The following is a 21,266-nucleotide window of genomic DNA, read 5'->3' on the forward strand; positions in this document are numbered from 1 at the left end:
AGGCGAAAGACGACGTCTATGCGACGCTCGTCTCCGTGTTTTTTACGGAAATATGGTAAGTATATGCACGATATTTTCATGTGTAATATTCAATTTATAAAATTTATGACATTGCAAACGTTACTGCCTATCCAACATTAACCTAAAAAAGTAATAATTGCTAATAAAACAAATTGCCTCGGCACGCCACGGGTTTAGATGGGTGGTATGTCTGAATGTGGTGGTGGTGATGGTGATATGTATGAATATTTACGCATAAGTAATCCCACTATAGGTTATATTTTACTTTATATTTATTTTATTATTATGCATAAGTATACGCATCCTGGCTTTGGCCTGGTTCCCAGTTAAAAATTTAGGTTTTGGTTATAATTGTTACAGTCTAATCAAGCGAGATCTTCGAGGTGCTCAAAAATAATTTCGTTAGTACAACCAACTAGTTCCAGTGAAACTAATTACTTGAATAACGAAATTTTGAATAACGATGCTATGGATAACCAAATGTTGAATAATGATACTTTTGAGATTTTGAATAGCCAGATTTTGAATAACGAGATTTTGAATGACGAGATTTTAAAATAAAAATTGATTTAATTGGATTTTGATTCAGACGATTCAATTTTTGATAAAGATTTTATACCTTCAAGTTTAGAACTGCAAAAAAGTTCCGAAGATTCAGACTGCTCAATGGACATCATTCCTAACTCTCAGCCGATTAATATTATCATTCCGGAGTCACCCGAAGAGTCTGATCAAGATAGTTTGGAAAATCTAATGAAGAAAGGGCAAGTTAGGAAACGTAAAAAGTATGACAAGACACCAGCACAGAGGAAACAAATGGAAAAAATTGCAAATATGGAAAATAAGTATCAGTTAAAACCTGGATGTAATATGATTACTAAGTCAAGATTAATAGGGATTAAGCAGCCATGAAAACATTTATTTAATTAGAAAGAAGAAGTAATAGAATAAGTTTTTTATGTAGTTGATTTGATTTCAATTGGAGTGATCTCAAACAATTCTTTTGGAATGTTCACTAAATCCCAAGCATAATTTCATAGAATTTCAAGAAGTGGGCTCTCAGGAACATATGTATACTAATACTCTGAATTTATTGAGCTACCAAAGCTGTGATTGTCGTTTTAGTACTGTAAATTTTTAAAATTTGCAAACTTTCAGTATAAGTATAATTTCTTATTAGACTTTTGTGATGTTTAATTATTATGTCAATATAAAATAAATTATTTCGTAACGTGTTTTTTTTTCATTTTGTTTTAAACTCCAATTCAAAGATGAAAAACGAAAAATTTTAATATAATACATTTCTTTAATAATAGTAATAATAACTTGAACAGCAGCTAATGGCTAAAAATGTGTTTGTTAAATAGTAAATTACAATTAATTTTTACATTCTTACTAAGTAGTAAAGACGGCTCTTAAAGTTTCTGAGTTGAAAAGACACATATAGCCATATACGTCTTTTCAATACAGTATTCAAGATTTTTCTATATTTTTTTTACTAAGAAGAAAAATAAAATTTTAATTATTAACGATATTAAATAAAAAATAAATATAATAAATACGTATACCCATAGATCTCACTTATTTACACATTTTACAACCGTAAAAGTATATAATATCTTAACCTCTTTCGCGCAGCAAACTTTTTAAATTGAAAATCACAAACTATTTTTTTTCTCCGTTTTCAAGTTAGTGCAGAAACGTCATTTCTCCGTATGACGGCAGAAAAACACGTGGTATTTTTAAAGGCCTCGAAATAAATTACGTAAGTACCTACGTTTGCGTATATTTTTCCGTTACCGCATTTTTGGGGGTCTTTTTGTTACGAGTTATATGAGTAGTGCTAAATTTTAATCGAACTATAAATTCAGCATTTGAGAAAACTCTGACCGTGTAACTTTTCACAGCTGAAAAAAACGTGAACTGATATTCTGCAAAATCCTCTAATAAGCGACAATTCAAACAGCTTAGATTAAAGAAAACTAGCATTACAAAAAGGTTTTTTTTAATTGACCTATAAAGAGAAGTTAAAATGTTACTCGTATCTTTGTCTGCGACGAGCCTGAAATTTTCCATGTGGAGGTTTCCTTAAAACTGAAAAGAAATCTTCAATTCCTCAGGACGTACACCTACATAAATCCTCTTAAAGCTCCCTTTATATTTGAAAAGTTGGGAAAATTAATAATTTTTGTTTACCTTTTCATATCTGGCCTTTATGTTTCTCTAGATCAAAAGGAAAAAAGATTTCTTAAGATGATTTTTTAGTGGGTTCTTAGTCGATCACTCCAAAAAAATATGGAGTGATTTTAGGGGCTTCATATTAAACTAAGTGGTTGTGAAATGATCTATGCTTCTTCTGATATATGTAGAAGAAGCATATATAATTTCGCATATCATCAATTAATTTAAGAAACTTTGGTCTTGTCGGTGGAGCACTTTCCATCTAATTCTGTCCTCAGCCACCGATTTCACCTCCCTATACGACACGAGCTCTGCCTTCTCTTTTATTTCGTCTAGGAATGCCCTTCTTGGCTTTCAATTTCCTCTTCTTGCTTCAATTTTTCTTTCAATCAGATATTTCATAAAGTTGTCGTGACGTATAAGGTGGTCAAACATCTTTCCCCTTCTTGTCTCTATTGCTTTCAATAACGTTCTTCTCTCTTTGATCTTGTCTAGTACTTCTTCATTTGTTTTCTTATCTGTCCAATTAATTCTCTGTATGCGCCTCCAGCACCACATTTCAAAAGCTTGTAAACGCATTCGATCCTTCTTCTACATATAATTTTCCTATTCCTGTGGTCCCAACCACAGGCTAGCCCAAACAAACTTGTTCATTACTATACATTAAAACTACATAAAACAGACAGAATAGACATAATACAAAGCCAGTGAACGTAGCCAGTGGAATTGTGTCTATAACGAAATTCAATAAACAGCGGTTTCTACCAGGACAAAAGCAAAAGTTTTGTTTTACACTTTACTTGATGCGCACATGTTAGGTATATTAAAATTAAATTCATTCGCACGCCAAGTTATTAAAAGATCCCGCATCAAAATCCGTTAGGTAGTTTTAAAAATTGATACATAGAAACAGCGATCACTTTGTTTTACATAGTAATGTACCTAATGACTATCAAACGTTTATCACACCGTCACTGAGTATTTTGCTCCCAGTAACTACATTATATTTAAATATAGGTAATGTTATATAACATAATATGAAAATGGTAGAAGAATGCGTACATCCAGCATAATAATATAATATTATATAATAGGTAATGATGAATTTGTCGCCCTCGCCCATTAGTTGTCAAAGCTGTTGTTATTCCTTAATCGCCTCGTACGACATCCACAGATGGATAATGAGTACTTCTAGTTATACCTTAAAACGGCGAAAATCATATACAACATAGAAATTAAATTTACTTTGATGTAGGTACGTGAACGTATTGTATCGTATCATCTTGTTAATTAGCACTTTTAACGAGCTACTCGAGAGGGCTTTATAAAAAGATTTATTTGAAATTTTGTTTTTGCTACTGTATTTTATGGCAGTAGGTGCCTACATTTTGGAATTGCTTTCGTTATTTTGTTAAATGAATAAGCTGAATAAGATTTCGATAGCAAAATAATATTAGGGATTGAATAAATTCCTTTTGAAATAACGGCACATTCTTTGTAAGTTGTATATGAGATGATTCGACCTAAATAATTTCATTCGAGACTAGATGTTGACCGGGGCTTCGCTCCCTTGGAAATTTTGAGATGAAATATAGCCTATATATCTTGGATAATGTACTTTTCTAATGGTGAAATAATTTTTAAGTCGGTTCGGTAATTTCGAAGATTACCCGCCCCAAACACACAAACTCACAAACGCTTACCCCTTTATAACAATAGTATAGATTGCAAATATTATTATTAATTATTTTGCTTACATAAAATGAAGCGTTTGTGATTTTTTTTTAAATGTACGCACCGGACGCAACCAGCGGGCGCGTATGAGGATGTCGTGTAGTGTAGTCTCAATTGCATTAATAACTTGGGCGCGTTGACAGTCTTTTATTTAACATATATTATAGTGTCTCGGTTACTAATGATTTAGTCGGATAATAGTTATAATAGTGATAATAGCCTCTAGGATTTAGGTTAGCATAGGTTTGTGAGGTTGGATGTGTGTAAGTTGTTTGTTACTCTTTCACGCAAAATCTACTGGACTGATTGTTATGAAATATGGTAGTATATCAATCAATACAAGGGTATGTCATTAAACCGGTATCGTAAGGTTAGCTCTATTTTTCATGTATAATAAAAGTAAAAATTACTAGAATGATTGTGGTAAGGTAGGCGTTACCTAACATTTCAAATCACACATATACGAGTAGAGTGGGTTGCACCAGTTATGTTTGATATTAACTTTAACCTGCGCAGAAAAACGAAAGGTATGCAAGGTATTTTGTCTAAACTTACCAACAGGTAAAATCAACGTCAAAGTTGACTGGCACAACTCATCCTTAATGTCATTGAATTACACAAATTGAATTAATTGTGACAAATTAAATCTTCAATGCTAAGAAGTTGAAAGAAACATCTCATTAGAATTTATGTAAAATAAATCATTCGAAATTTCCAGTGTTCGGCCTCTTATTGGTAAAGTTAGCGAACATTTTTGTCGAGAAATTAAAAGTTACAGGCATTCTCTTGTAGAATTAATTACACAAAATTAGGAATAACAAGACAGTAGAAATGTCGTAAAGATGCAATATTTTGTCGCCGTCTGACGCAAGTCCTGAAGTACGTCAGGCGGCGTGCGTCGACGTATGTCGCAACTCCATACAATTTCTGCGTTGACGTCCGTCAAGGAATCCGACAGAGCGCAACGTACCAATTGGGCCGGTCTTTAAGAATCTAATTCCCTCTCTCCCTATTTATTTCATCTGAGCGTGCCTAGATTTCGCTTAATAAAAAATCTTTATGAAAATTACGCTGTGATTTTACTACCATCGACTCGTCTGGCAAAACCCCTTCTTGGAATGCCATTGTTGTCTTAGCCGTCAAGGCTTTAAAATACTAGATCAAGATAGATTTCATCACTTTGTGATATACGTTGTTAAAAGTAAACAAATAACACGTCTTTTTATTCAGCCCACTCACTCAGACTTCTGTTCGCTTTATGATTTCAACTTCTGTGATTAATTACAACTAAGTTATCAAATAAGTTTTGCCTTATTTGATTTAAGGAATCGCAGGATTTTCTCAGCTGATTTTTCTCCGGTTGAATTAAAATTTGTGCAGCTTTTGGAAAGGTCAAAATGAAATAATGAAAAAATTCGATGCACAATCGTAGATTTTCAGTCTGGAAGGAAGTTTAGCCGTGCCTTGATATAATTAGTATATGCCTTTATATATTTAAAATACTTAAAATAAGTTAAAAAAATTAAAACCAGACTATGCTTTAAGAAGTACTAATCGCCCGGCCCGGCTTTGCTCCGGTAAAACCATAATAATTATACACCTTTACCTTTACACGACGTTAGTTTACAATTTACATACATTTAAATTTTCCACATCGTTTCAATTTCCATGACAATTCAAGCAAGAGTTGATTGTGCACCCTGGATCGGTTCCCAACGAGTGCACGATTCTGGCAGAAACCAGGAACACGTAAAGGAAAATTGGATATATATATATTTTACCTAATAAGAAGTGAGTGTTACCTTCCACGTTTGTGATAATATTTGTATAAGGTTGTAAAATTGAATCCAAGTATTTTCTGCCACTCTGAAACCGCACAGATATGTTTTATCTCTTAACTTTATGTTTAGATACAACTGTGTTATGGCGTTTGCTGCTTTATTGTACATGTTTATGGGTTCATATCGCATAATATGGGACGAGAGTACAGAGAGTACAGTTGCTGCAAGGATCTTTATGTCGTGGTGATAGCGAGTGCTGATAGCAACCAAATTGCAATTATCTAAATAGTTTTGTTGCTTTTTAACTAATTTTTAAAATAACAATTATAGATAACAGGGGCGTAGCTTCAATTCCCGCTCGATTCCTAAAATATTTTCATCTCAATATAATTTTCAAAATTTGCAAAATTAATTTGGGTATCTTGCTAACTCAGTTGCATTTTGTATCTGACTATGAATTTTAAAATGTTCTGTTCTAATGGGATAAACAGTTAATCTGAGCTCAGAGACAAACATCTACATAGTATATGTCGCTGTAAGGTAAATGATAAAAAACCTTGGACCCTTCCTAAAACTTCCACCTCTCACACTTGATTTTAATTTTTTTATTATTATTTATATATTTTCTTGACATGTTTATTACATATATTTTGACATTTACTTGTAAAACATATACGTGATTTGTGATCTTCAAGTGTCTGAAAGTAACATAGGTATCTATTATGTTAGATTATGGAGATCGAGTATGTGATGGACATTCAAATGGTCAAACCGGTAGCGGCGTCGTGGATCGGGTCGGGAGGTTCCCTCTATTGTGGTTGAGCTTCGCGATGGCTGACTCACGCGTCAACTCGTGAACGGGTGCTGCCGGGGAAACTGGTCAGCTCGATCTTTTATTAAAAGTGTTTTTTGTTTGGTTAATTATACATATATATATATGTATATATATATATATATATATATATATATATATATATATATATATATATATATATATATATATATATATATATATATATATATATATATATATATATATATATATATATATATATAAGTATATATATTTTCCTTTCATCAGCACTTGATCACAATCATAATATGTTTCAGTATACCTTTTGACCATGTACTTTATTGTGTACTTACATGTTATATTACTGATAAAAAATGGTAAGCCCTTCTGGCATAATAGGGACCAACACTGTTTGAATGAGTTTCTTTCGGCATTTCTTCTCAGCAGTGGTCGTTCCGAAATGCTAGTAGTTTGTAGCTTTGGTAAACATCATTTAATATGAAAATATGACGTGAAAAAGTGCCTGTGAAGGCCTAATTTCTGAATAAATGATTTGATTTTGATTTTTGATTTTGGTAGAAAAAGCCGCAATTACATTACATCCCTAGGGAAATGCTATGCTGTAACACAGTTACGACGACATACGAAAGTGATTCATCACTATCTTACTAGGAAAATGGTCAGATGAGCGTACTGAGTCTATTTGATGTGATGATAATGTTGACGCCCGACTAACTTCGGTCGTGGCGACAACTTCAGAGATTGTGAACACGCCGGTGTGGTATATGGCTTACGTAGCCATTCTTATTGGTGAACGTCTGTATTTATTATATGGAAGCTAACCAATAACATCGTGATGATAATCATAAGAAAGTTACGTTAAAAAAAATATGAATTGTTAACGGTTATTCGTCTCACATTCCATCACAATCGTGTGTAATAGATCAGCACAGTATAGAGAAGGTTGGCGTATAAAAGAAAGAGACGCCTATACTCAGTAAAGGGCGGTAACACCTACATAATTCTGTAAATGATAAAGTTTTGATAGGATAAATAAAGTTGGCATTATTAATGGTGTTCAGGTGACATGACTGACTCATTAATCATCAGACTTCCAACAGGAATTACGCAATTAAAATGTCATTAAATATATCAAAATATTTACATAAATCCGTGAAGGAAAAAAGGTGAAGGAAAACATCATGAGGAAACGTGCACACTGATTGACAGTTTAAGTACAGAAGTGTGTAAGAGATTACTTGCCACTAGACGCGGTAAATAAAAAAAAAAAAGTTTTTATTGGGTAGCAAATTTATACATTAAATATAAGTAGTTGGGGCCTCCTTTTGAGCAAAAATGCTTGTGACAGGAAGCTCCGAGAAGTCGTTAAAGTCATGTCAAACATTTAGGCGACTTGAATAAAATCTGACACCAGTGGTGTTTATTTTTATGGCATAAATATTCATTCAATCATTCATTCATTCATTCATTCATTCATTCATTCATTCATTCATTCATTCATTCAATTATCACACTCGTAAAGAAAGTAAGATAAAAATCAGTTTCCTTATTTTCTCTTTTTGGGTGTTAATTTTAACACAATCGTAGATCTAGAATATGACTAAACTTCATAAATCCTGTATCCTAATAATGTTTCTAGTGTAATATTTTTGTGAAGTTATAATTTCCACCAAGTTAAATCATGGACAACTATTTCCACTTGTATCTAGGCATTTTACTGCATAAAATAAATAGATTTTTAAAATTAACTTCAGTACGTTTAAACCCAATCTACACACATTACGGGAAGCTAAAATTAGGTCTGGAGCACACGCAAGCCTCTTGTCTAAAAGTATACCTACATTCTAATTGCCAATCATATCTGATCGAGAGGAAAATACGCAGAAAGAGTTATTAGCTAGAAGCTCGGTGCAACGAAGCCTTGTCGGTAATTTCACGGCTCTCGACTTCGGTTCCCGAGCCGCTGTAATAAACTTCCAGATTCGATATTGACGCACTATTTTCTGTGGATTTGGTTACGGTTGCGTTTACGTTGATATTCGTCGGTATATGTGTACGTGTATATTCACTATAGCTGCAAAAAAATGGGTACCCTATTTGACCATTCACGTAATTTTACGTGTCAACTTCTTCATGAAATCAAACTAAGTAACCGCTTTTCAGAAAATATTTCTGACCACTAACAAACAGAATTATGACCTCCTCGTCCTTAGGAATGGTCGAGGCGTCCATCTCTATTCCAAAAATAGAATACTAATTATTTATTTATCGCTTTCTTTCGCTTATTAATCAGCTCGATAATTAGGATCGCAATAACAGAAAACTGATTGCATTATTGTAAAATAAAGAAAAATAGCTTTATTTCACGCCTTAAGCCAATGCTTGTGTTCCGGTTCGAAGGTAATAAGACAGTATACTTACAGGGTAGTGTCGCAAAGACCCTAGACCACAAAGTCGGAAACTCGCGTGTCACACCTCATGCATCACAAGCTTACATAGGCTGTGGTGTTCACATCTCACCAAGTGGACCGCAAGTATTTTTCCCTACTTGATAGTATAAAAAAATAGACTCACCATAATTAGTGCACTTGAGCTCGACCCGGACAGTGTCGCTACGGCATTGCTTCAGCTCCGCCAACAGTCCGCCTTCTCCTCGTAAGAAGTCCCTGTATGACTGCGCCGCTCCAATGAGCGTGTGGCCAGCTCGGGAGAACACACCGGTGTTGTAACCGCCAAGGGCAGTGCTCTTGTTCACCTGCCTGGTGTGTAGACAACATTGACATTGAGTTTAAAGTAAATTCAAGACTTGTGTTGTGGGATAATGTTATAACCATTATATATTAAGGAGATAATATATAAATCCTTTCATCTGCTAATCGTAATGCTTATGGAATTACTTACAATATTGATCGAATCTAACAGGATCCCACTGCTGCCACCACAAAATGAAGTGCAAGTTACGAAGTTGAAATCTTAAAATATAATTATCACGTATCGCCGGTTGACTTTAAAAATAGGGATGTCTTGTTTGACAACGGCGTACGTATACCCTTCTTGTGTTAATTTTAATGTACCAAATTATTTTTTGTACAATAAAGTTATTGCAAAGAAAACAAATAAACAAGTCTGCAGAAACTCACGAGTATCCCAGCAAGGAGCATAGCTTCAGCGCAGTTTTGTCGTCCAAATGAGTGAGGCAGGCCGGGAACCAGGACTGGTTGGCCGCGCGGTACACCTGCAGCACGCCGCTCCCGACGTCACCGTTGGCTACACTTAGTCTCACTATCGTCAACAAAATTATTATTTTAATCCTTCTCTCTCTTGTAATCTATTCTTGATTTATATAATAGGTAAATGATTGGATTAGTGGCAGATATCTAAGACTCAGCGACATATAATAAAATCAAAAATAAAAGTTTTGTAAATTAACAGGACCCACATTTTAACAACATTTTACGCGTATAAAAGCTCACCAAAAGTTTATGAAGTATTAATAAATCGCATGCTTAGATTGTACGGGTTCGATGTTATTACTAAACATAATAAACAGGTTAGCAACTAATTAATCTGAATGTCAAGAGCACTGTAATGCTAAAAGATCACCAGATTTAATAAGGGCTCGGAGATTAGTCATACTGTTATTAGTCAAACGTACTTTGAAAGTTGATCACATATTAATGTGATCAACTGTTCTCTTGGTATTAACCAAAGAACATAAATAAATGTGGAAGTTATTCTGTTTCCTAAATTCTGATATAGCAGTTAGGCTATTTGGAAATGAAAGTGGGAAATGAGCTTAAAAATTACTCGATTTGAGACCAAGGATGGGACACAAAACCCGAGGAAAGCCACTAGCTGACACTGATGACATCGATTTGGAGGAGAAAGGCAAAATATCGAAATAGCTGGAGTGCATTAGAGGAGGGTTAGGTATATCCTGCAGTTGATGTAATGGTCGGTACAAAGAAAAAAGCCAGCCAAGTAAGAGCAGCGTAGGTTTCAATGGACTGAGACTTACTAAATAAATATATTAGGACAAATCACACAGATTGAGCTAGCCCCAAAGTAAGTTCGAGACTTGTGTTATGGGATACTAACTCAACGATATTATATTTTATAACAAATACATATATAGATAAACATCCAAGACCCGGGCCAATCAGAAAAGATCATTTTCCATCATGACCCGACCGGGGATCGAACCCGGAACCTCTCGGTTCAGTGGCAAGAACCTTACCACTGCGCCACCGAGGTCGTCAAATATAAGTATATTTAGCATTTTCCTCAGACTGTAAGCTACTTAGGTTACAGTCCAAATAAATTTGAAAGCAGCAGGCCACTTGTCGACTGCTTACACAATGAATCCGCACATGGCATTGTATTGTATATGCGGAAATATGCGGGGTGACCAGAATGGACAGGACACCGTGATAATAAGATTATAAGTATTAGATTGAGTTGATTTGGACACGTGATGATGAGAGAATTAACTATAAAAAGGCATTAAATATGAAAAGGCATTAACTATGAAAGTGGATGGTTATAAAAATAGATGGATAGATTCTTTTATGGAGACATAAGCATGTTGTGGGAGGCTCTAAATACAACAAGATATAGGGAGTTATGGAAAGACATATTGCACCGAACACAGATAACGGTATAAGATAAGTAATGATGATGATGAACATTGTATTGCATACTTACAACAATTCCTCTCGTCCTGTCCCCAAGGGCAGTCGATCTTCCCGTCGCACATGTGAGACTGGGATATGCACTGGCGGTTCCCGCAGTGGACGTCCCCGCTTTTCTTGCAAGGATTGCAGTTCAGCTCATCAGACCTGTCCTGGCAGTCCACGTGCCCGTCGCACCGCCAGTCGTGGGGGATGCAGCGCTTCACGTCGCATTGGAAGCCAGTTGGGCACACTGAGAGGGAATTAATGTTATTAATTAATTATGTACAGTTGGTGCCAATAAATTTAACTCTCCACTTTATCTATCACCAACTGTACAGAATATAACAGTGTAAATATAAATATTTCAAATAGGAAATGAAGTACAAAGGGACCAGTTCTCTGTAGAAATTCTTCCATTAAGGATAAAGGGGCATTGACTCATATCAAATCAAATCATTTATTCAAAAATTAAGCCTTCACAGTCACTTTTTAACGTCATATTATATATTGAATTATATTTACCAAAGCTGCAAACTACTAGCATTTCGGAACGACCACTGCTGAGAAGAAATGCATGCATACTAAGAAAAAGACGTTATATGATACTATGCGGTTTAGGCGTGACATCTTGATAGACATGTAGAATTACACATTTTTAATGAAATTTAATGAAAATATATTTGCGTGATACTTTGCGGACATTGCTGATGGCAGGAGATAACTATATTTGATAATTTATTTATTTAATAATCAATTTCATAATTTATTGTGCACTTAAGAATTAGATCATACTCTCAAAATTAGCCACAAATCTTCGAATCGGCAGATATTTTCATATAAAAAATTACGTCAATTATTGCCTAAAGACTAACATTAATCGACCTTGACAAAATACATCTCATAGAAGAACATGTCAGTAGACAAATACCATTGTGATTTAATGAAATTAATCAAATATATAATTTAGCCAATGGCACGCGTGTCTGCCATTCACGCCAATTAGTCTCTGTTTCACGACACGACTGTAAGGGTTCAGTTCACAATACCGTGTTCTGCGTAGGGCTGCGTACTCAAATTTTAATATATGTTGACATAGCCAACACACATCTATATGTTGGCTAAGCTTGAAGCGATGGTTAAGACGCCACGCCCGCCTGTGAACCAAATGGTCCCAGATTTGAATCCTACTCGTGACACATGAGTTTGTATACCAATCTTACTCATGAATTACTTTTCAACGACTTATAACTTACTTATATAAAACCTGCACTTTGATTGATTAAAGTGTGAAGTGGTTTGCCATTGTTTCCATAGAGGAAACAATGGCAAACCACTTAACAGTGCCAAAAAAGTCGTTGTATATGTTTCATTCCACGTAATTCAGCCATGGGGAATACGTTTATGAAGAAGATTGAAATTTGAATTTGAAAAAGTACATTCGTATAAACTGAAGAAATGAAATGAAATTGAGAACATACGCGCGCGTGGGCGCTGATAACTCCAAACAGTTATTGTCACTTTCATCAATCTAGCAATAAGCTTGTTTACTTATTTTGTCCATGTTTTTTGGAAGATTAAATTGTCGCTCAAATTCTAGAGAAGTGGCAACCCTATTTCTACGTAATAACACCAAGTATGAAGACAAATTAAATCGACGTAATGAAGTTTCCTTGCGACTTGCGCGTAATTACTGCATTGAGATACGAGACGGGGAAAATTGCATCTATATACAGTGTCAGCTGCATCGGAGTTTTCCAATAAATTGTATACCCAGTTTTCGAAATAAACAGCAAATAGTTAATTATTTATAAATATTAATTACTCTTATAAAATCAAATTTGTTGATAGACTTCTTTCAATAATAGGATGTTGTAAAATTTGTTGCGCCGCTTCTTCACCTGCGTTTTGAAAGATGGCAGGAGACTTAGCTTAGACATAGATAAAAGAAATATATATAAAGGTTTTAAGTAATTTTTGATGTCAATGAATGATGTATATAAATGGATAATTAATAATAAATTGGATTAAAAAAAATCGATTGAGTTTATGAATTTTAATTTCTCCTTATCGTCAATTCAATTCAAAATTAAACAATTCTTATTTCAACTCAATGTTAAACATGCACTTAGGTATGTACTTACTTAAAAAACTTACCAGGTTTGGCAGCTCTGAATCTGGCCTCTTTGACCTCCCTGTTCCCGAGGCAGACGTCGGTGTCCGTAGACTCCGGGAATATCTCGCATTGCAAGTAGTCTGGCATCGACAGGCCGAACACTTCCAGAAAGAAACCGCATCGCCGCATCGTCTCTGTTGGTAAAACGGTTTTTTTTTAAGTTTCATGGCTCCATTGTTCGCCAAAATGATTATTTTGCCAACGCCAAGGTTGAGATTGACACGGAATATAATATGTTATATCAATAGGCAAAACGGTTAATTGTAATTTGCGAATTTCAAAAACTTCAATTTGCTTTGTCAATTCGAAAGGCTCGCGCTCAAAGTCACCGATCCAAAATAAAGATTAGTTTTTGAACCCTACGTGGGTTCAAAAACTAATCTTTATTTTATCTAATAAGTAAATGGTTTATGAGAAAAATATTCATAAAGTGCATTTGAAGTAATTCCAGTCGTCTTTAGATAACAGAACAAGCGAATATAAAAAGTCAAAAAACACGTGTTTAAAATCAAAGTTAAAGTAAGTAGTGTAGCCTCACACAAAGTAAGCTATCGAATAAGCGTGACATAACCGAGCATTTCACCAGTATTTCACAGGTCTTAGCTGGTCTCACCTTGACACAAGCTCCTGCAGGGCCGAACCATGTGTCCGAGCGGACCGCACTTGGGCACGAAGAGAGAGCAGAGGAACAGCGCCGTCAGCTCGTAACAGCGCACGTCCACTACTGCGTCGTAGATTTCTAGGTCCTGGACAAGAACAACTAATATGAACAAGGTGGTATTTGGAATAGAAAGAAGAAACATTATAAGGTATTACCTTAAGAGAATCTATTTTTATTTTGTGCATTATGGAGCCATCCAAAGGGTTATTCGCCAAATATCTGTCAGTATGACCGATTCCATAGAGTACAAAATTTCAACTTAAATGACTAGCAAGCTTAAAAAAATTACAACATAGAACTAATGTTGAAAAATACGAGATCAAAAACTAAAAATATTATGCTTCTATCTCTGAGTTTTCTAAAATTTATGATAATAATATTGACGGCACTCAAGTTATCGTTTGGACAAACATTTGAGGAACGCAAACGAGAATTTGCGTATCGATAGTGTAAACATATGTCCACTGAAACTTGGCTCGTTCAACCATAATGTGCTAACTGAGACTGCTATCTTGAGCTTAACTTCAGAATAACGGATTCAAAAGAGCACGCGCGTAATTCCCAGTGATCTGTTCAGATTAGACCCATAAAAATTTCCGAGGGTACCTAATGTTTTCTATTAGGTACCTTAGGTGTTTTCTTTAGACATTTAAATAAAATAAAATATTTAAATTCATTGTTCTTCAGCTGAAATAAATCGAGTCGATCTGAACAATCTAATGCATTATATCTCCATTACCAAGCAGATTTTCTAAATAGAATACATTAAAGCAACAATAGGCCCACCGGCACGCTCATTAACGAGTGAAAGATGCGATTTTATAATTTAGGATAAATTTACACGCAGCGAGTGGAATGAGCCAGTTTAATGGCAGTGTTCTGATGGCTGTGGTCAGAGATCCTAATGCCCAATGATGTTGGCAGTGGGCACTGATACACGTGCCTGTCAAGTGAAGTACAAATTAGTTTTGGTGGATAAACGAGTATAGTTTGATGTTAAACAAATACCGCAGCTCATGGACACCAGCAACCCGACACGAGTCATCGATGCGTCGCGTTCTTTTTAAGAAAGCGTTAAAGTCATATTTAATACTTACACAGCATTTAACTAATATTTATTGTGAAGTATCGTGCAGGAATTAATTAATTTTAGCAGAAAAGACGCGCTTTGTAGATAATGTTACAAGGAAATTAGAATCTTGAGAATTGGAATTGAGAGGCAACAATATGACTCCTAACACCAATTTCCTAGCAACCACTATATTATAGTAGTTGCTAGGAAGAAGTTGAGAAGTTATGCACTAACAAGTAGAACTTGGCACCTTCAATGTACCGATTTCGATGATGGAAAATAATGAATGGAAACAAGCATTCTAGCTCAACACAGTTTGTGTAAGACATGGAAAATGCAGTGTGAATCCTTGTTAATCAGGAATATTATAGAAGACAGTATAAGGTTTGTCTGACAGTGAAGGTTAATGATTCACATATATATTCATTTGTTTAAATTGCAGAAGAAACTTGAAAAGAAGATAGGACACCGACTGTTCCCAGTGTGAACAAGTCAATAAATAATGTTCAGCACGGCTGTATATTTTAAACGTGCATTGTGTAGTGACAATGATTGATTCTGCCGCTGAAAGCCTGGTAATGATTGGTGTTGCGTCAGCGTGACGTCCCTCCTGTCTACTAGGTTCAGTGGATGGTAACCTCACATCCGCGTGTACATGACTGCTCAATAAGGGAGTGTTTTATTTTCAGAGCATGTTGTATTCTGCCATTATTCCAAAGGTCACGCGTCGTGTACCAATCAAGTCTAGAACTACTGTCTAGTGGGTTATACGGTTTTCTGCCAGGCATATATAATATTTTCTTTCGTGGTTCAATCATGGTTTGGACAATTTACTATGATTTAGAATAATAATTTAGCATTACGTTTTCAGATTCGAAGTTCTGTGATACTAGCGCAGACGTTCGCTTTTTTATATTGGGTTTCCGGATTCGGTAACCTAATTGTGTGGCCGCGCTTATGAAGAGTTACACGATATACTTAGTATAGTATATAGTTACCTACATGTTGGTTATGTTGCGAATGTTGGTTAGTCAGCAAGGCACGCACGCTCACTTTATGTTGACGCGTTCACGCCCCTCGCAACACGTGATGTAAGCGAAACTTTTACATGTTTCCCGGGACCAGCTTTGTGAATAATCCCTTTTTTAAAATTTATTTTTTCATCTTCTTTATTTTTAGCGGCCGTTAAATTTTCAAACTGCATAAATAAAATATGTTTGAAATTATCAAATCACATTTACACACATGCACATATATATTGAGTTGATTTGACAAATCTTGCTAACACAGGTTAATCAAATCCGTTTCGATTGAGCGGTCTGTAGGAAAATAGGTAAAAGAATAACACGAAGATCAGCGAGCTTCAGATCAATCGGAGAGAGAAAAAAATACTTTTTCAGTCCGTCTTCAAAGGTTGTGCAAAAATCCGATTATTTCCGGGCGTTTTGCTTAAATGTGAACCCAATTAAGTTGTGTGCTTAGAGGCCTACTAATCTATCTATCGAATGGCTCGGCACGCAATAGCCTAACGATATTGTTGCGTAGGCCGAGATCCTGCCGAAGATACGAAACATGTCGGCTTGACGAGTTTAGGACGGCATTAGTATCAGGCTAGATAGGTAATAAACCTAGCTTTAATGTTAGATCTTTGTTTATTATTATTATTCTTTGAGAGAAGAATATTTACATCAACGTTACGTTTATCAGTTTACTTAATACCAAATCCTAAATATTTAACTTACCTACTCACTTCGATGACTCAGCGTCTCAAAGAGGGTCTTGGCCTCAGATACTAGAAATTTCCACTGTTTCCTATTAAGCACCACTGTTTCACTAGAATTCCTTTAAAAAACGTTTCCATTTTTCCACAATATCTTCTGACCCACCCTTGCATAAAACATAAACATAAAAAAACGATCTGAGTACTAGAATTTCTTTTTCGCAAATTATGTACCTATATCCGTTGAACGCGAGAGAATTTTTCATGGCATCTTGTTCTTGTTCTATGTTTCTTGTACGATCTTACAAATCAATAAAATAACTTGTGCCTATATTAAGTATTTTCGGCTCCGGGGGAGTTCTATAAATAGACTTTATCTCGAGAGAGAAATCAACTCCAAAGAGAGCGCACACTGAAGACATTTCAACACAGAATCTAGATTATATTTCATAAAATGAAGAGGAAATGAAAAAGCCGCCGATTTACTCACAGACTTAACAAAATGAGAAACCCACAGTGCTATAATCAATGAATCGAAATTTTAAAAAGTTGCAAGAAATTCTGAAAGCATTCGATCAGCACAGCTAACATTTCATTAAATCCATCACCGCCATTCACGCTATTTATCGACGTTTTAATTACCCTTACTTTAGTAAGAAAGGCGGCCATGTCGGCGAATTCCCTGTTAATGATATTTTAACGAGTCACCTTAGAAAGCAATCACCGACTAACGACCTGACCGATGGTCTGCCGGTCAGTACAATTTCTACGCCGCTACTTTTGTTATAAACAAAATAAAATCTAACTGGAATACCTAGGTAATTAATTGGGGTTTTAAATGTTGTTAATTTTGTTTTCTATATAACTCATTTAATTTATTATAATATACCTAGCAATATTGTGTTACTTTTTTGCGTTGCACAAAATTCTCAGTTTTTGGGAGAGATTGCTTTTATGCGTATGAACTTCGCCATATGTTGTACGTATCAAGTATATTTTACTTGGAATAATAAAGTTTAATAACTAAATTAATAAGTAATTTGCGCGGAATACCTATGGGAATAGTTTCTCATCTGTACCTCTTCCTTGTTTCTTCAGTTATAAGGCGTCGGACTAAAGTTCCCGCTTACTTGTTTTTGTCGTAATTCGAAAGGAGCATGCGCACGCATAGTCAATTGGCGACAATCGAATAATATAAGAAACAGCAAACAGAGCTAAGAAGAAAGAACAACAAGAGAATTTGTGTTACTTATTTCATTTCATGGTTGCAAGATTATTTGTTTCCTTCACGGGAAGTGATGGTTCAATCAACACTCCAGAATTATTAACAATCTCATGAGACAGGCGTTGGACGGCGTGGGTTGGTACATCCGTTTGCTATTTAAAAGTCATAGGTTAGATACCAGTGACCTTTGAATCAAAGACGGGAAGTACACTAATGTGAATTTCTAATAAGAATCATCGTATCCACACTATCCACTAGGCTACAATTGAAACAACAACATATCACAAATTAATTGTCTGACAACTAGGGATGCCGAAGACCGCGCAAAGTGGAGGCAATCAAATCAAAATCAAATCATTTATTCAGAAATTAGGCATTCACAGGCGCTTTTTCACATCATATTCTAAATTAAATGATGTTTACCAAAGCTACAAACTACTAACACTTCGGAAAGACCACCGCTGAGAAGAAATACCGAAAGAAACTCATTCAAACAGTGTTGGTCCCTATTATGCCAGAAGGGCTTACCATTTTTTAAATATAAATTTATGTATAATTTTTTATCAGTAATAGGCAAAAAAGTAGGAAAGCAGACCCTGGGCTCCGATGCTCAATGGCTAAGGAAGAAACCGGGAAAGCTGGGAAAACCGTCAAGGTACGGGTTTTTCAGATTTCGGTGACCTTTTGGCCAAATAAAAAAGGAATAATTTGTGGTACTTACTTGTTGCGCGTCTCTCTGTCCAAAATGTCCGATGTAGTTGGGGAAGACGGTGAAGTTGTACGAGATGCGGTGCTGTTGACAGAAGCTGACGATGACCGGCAGGCAGACGCCGGGGGCGGGGTTGCGGGCCGCGGGGGGGTCGGTGGGCGCCGGCCACGTCACCACCGACGAGCGGTTCACCACTTGGGACACGTACTGGTGGATACATATTACAATTTATTTCGAAATAATTACTTATAAAATAAATAATTACAAACTTGTTTTTGAAACTTCAGCCTAAAGATGAACGTAAATCTAAAATTGTACGTATCTCACTTCGAAAATAACAAAAGTTTCATACAAATTTCTACTCCCAATTTCTTCCCCTTCGGGATAAATATTTCGGGATACAAAGTAGCCTATATTCTAATCCAGTCCACATTCTATCCCTGTGACGAATTTTATACAGATCCGTTCAGTAGATTTTGTGTGATGCGAAAAATCATTCTGAAAAAAAATGTTTTGGCTCTATTGACCCTAAATAGTCCTCTCCTATTTGTTTTTATTTGTTTTTCGTAAATATCTCCTATATACAGACATAGTCCAGTCATAAGTATAGATTAGTCTAATTACATTTGCAACTATGCCTAAGTAGAAATTTTAATGTATACCTTAATATGTTACTTTTAGATAAGTATGATAATCTATTATCATGATAGTATACAAGAGTTAGAGTGAGCACAATGTATTGCTTCGCAATTATTAAACTACGAACCATTACGACTTAAGACACGTCTGAAATATAATACGGTGGCGTTGAATTTGAATAATAAAATCGCAGACTGAATTTGAGGTCGCTCATTATTTCTAGCCTACTTCAAACTACTGCTGCGTCTCCCTTTTTCTGTGTTACTTCCTACAGCCCTATGACTGACTCATCCATCGCTTTACCGTGACTTGCCTATACAATGTCATTGAACGGCTGTTATATAATTATATACATAATAGGTATTTCGATAAAATTGTCTTCTTTATTGTTTAAAAATATTATTAGTCGCAAAAAAACAACATAAATGCTTGTAAAGACGATGATTCCATTTATAACAGATCCAACATGAGCATCTAATATAAGATGTGGATAATTCTGGGCCTCGGGAAGTTTCCTTGAGTAAATGTGTATGACAATGTCGGCAATATTTGAATGTAAATATATGCTTAAATTCGTAGATGTGTGTGATTGCTTGCCAAAGATAGAACTTAGCTATGTTGATATTTCTTTCCGTTACATATCGAAGAGAAAACGTAATAATAACAAACAAATTAATCATGAGGAGAGATTACAGACAACAAATAGGACTTTAAGAAATAAAGACAATCGCATAGACAAAATCAAAACATTCAACTGTCAGTAGAATCAGATATAAAGCCACAATACTATAAAGCAGTGATAAAAGAAGCCTCTGGCTAAAATTAACTTTTGAATGAAATGTTTGTATAATACCTGGCATTCTTGCAGTGAAATTGCTTTCCCCTGACGCATATTTTGCAAGATATGCCAGTAATTAAACTTACTCGGTTTAAAAATGTTTTCCATTTGGCGACAGAGTTTCCTTAACAAGACGGAAAAACAGATTAACAAAAAACGTGTACCTAATTAACTCTGATTTATAATACTATAAGAAATATATATAAAATTTAATTATTATTTCATATTTTTAATCAAGATGTTATTTTCTTCTTGTCTACTTAATGGACTAAGATGACATGGATTAAGATGATTTGATTTAACTTATCTGCTACGAAGTATCTTAAATGACTTAATAATATATTATGCTTGTAATCATCTCTATTTTTTCATTTTTATTTTACTTTATTTCGAATTTCGAACTTAATTATAAAATCCTGATCCTGAAATAGTTTTTCATTGTCATGCGTCGGTTGTCTGGAAGAATACGGTCTTATCTATAAGACCGACAACTTTACTTACGTAGTTGTATTTTCTGTTTCTTATAATTATTATATAATAAATACATTGATTTATACGTTGTCAAACTTTCTGTGAATTCTTAGCAACGTTTGATGTGTGTAAAATGAAAGAGAATATGAAACGATTAGCATTTGGTCAAGTAAACTTAAATAGTATCTTGATAAAAAGAAATATTATATAGTATGCAACATAAGCGGAAATCTCCAAGATAACGGTGATCTACGGTCCGCGAACATTAACACTGAATGCGGGCCGCTCCAGCGAACGAGTGATAAAGTAAAAAAAATAAAAAGGTGCGCCCAAATCTTAATGTTCGAGAAATCCTGATTCAAAGGGTCCGGAATATAATGTCCCGCTGAGAGCGGTCCACCTTAGTGGGATTTGGCTTAGAATGTGTCATAAAATAAAGACGCCACAGAAAGACACACGCATTATGCTTAATTTTCACTTAATTTCTTTTTGTTGTATTGCTTCTTCTTTTGCCCTCTGTATTTTTAGTTGCTAGTTAGTTGATTGGAAGAGAC

General features: G+C 35.0%; 1 protein-coding gene across 1 annotated transcript in view; it reads right to left on the reverse strand.

The window, feature by feature from the left end:
• Positions 1-21,266, reverse strand: part of Corin (corin) — an 89,980-nt gene that overhangs the window by 22,438 nt on the left and 46,276 nt on the right. The window contains exons 7-12 of the mRNA XM_053752947.2: positions 18,777-18,971; positions 13,991-14,123; positions 13,359-13,511; positions 11,236-11,454; positions 9,672-9,813; positions 9,106-9,290 (exon numbers count right to left, since the gene is read on the reverse strand). Coding sequence (XP_053608922.1) covers positions 9,106-9,290; positions 9,672-9,813; positions 11,236-11,454; positions 13,359-13,511; positions 13,991-14,123; positions 18,777-18,971 — 1,027 coding nt within the window. The remainder of the gene's footprint in view (positions 1-9,105; positions 9,291-9,671; positions 9,814-11,235; positions 11,455-13,358; positions 13,512-13,990; positions 14,124-18,776; positions 18,972-21,266) is intronic.

The sequence above is a fragment of the Plodia interpunctella genome, chromosome 2 (assembly GCF_027563975.2).
Source record: "Plodia interpunctella isolate USDA-ARS_2022_Savannah chromosome 2, ilPloInte3.2, whole genome shotgun sequence".
In the NCBI taxonomy this organism is placed as follows: Eukaryota; Metazoa; Arthropoda; class Insecta; order Lepidoptera; family Pyralidae; genus Plodia; species Plodia interpunctella.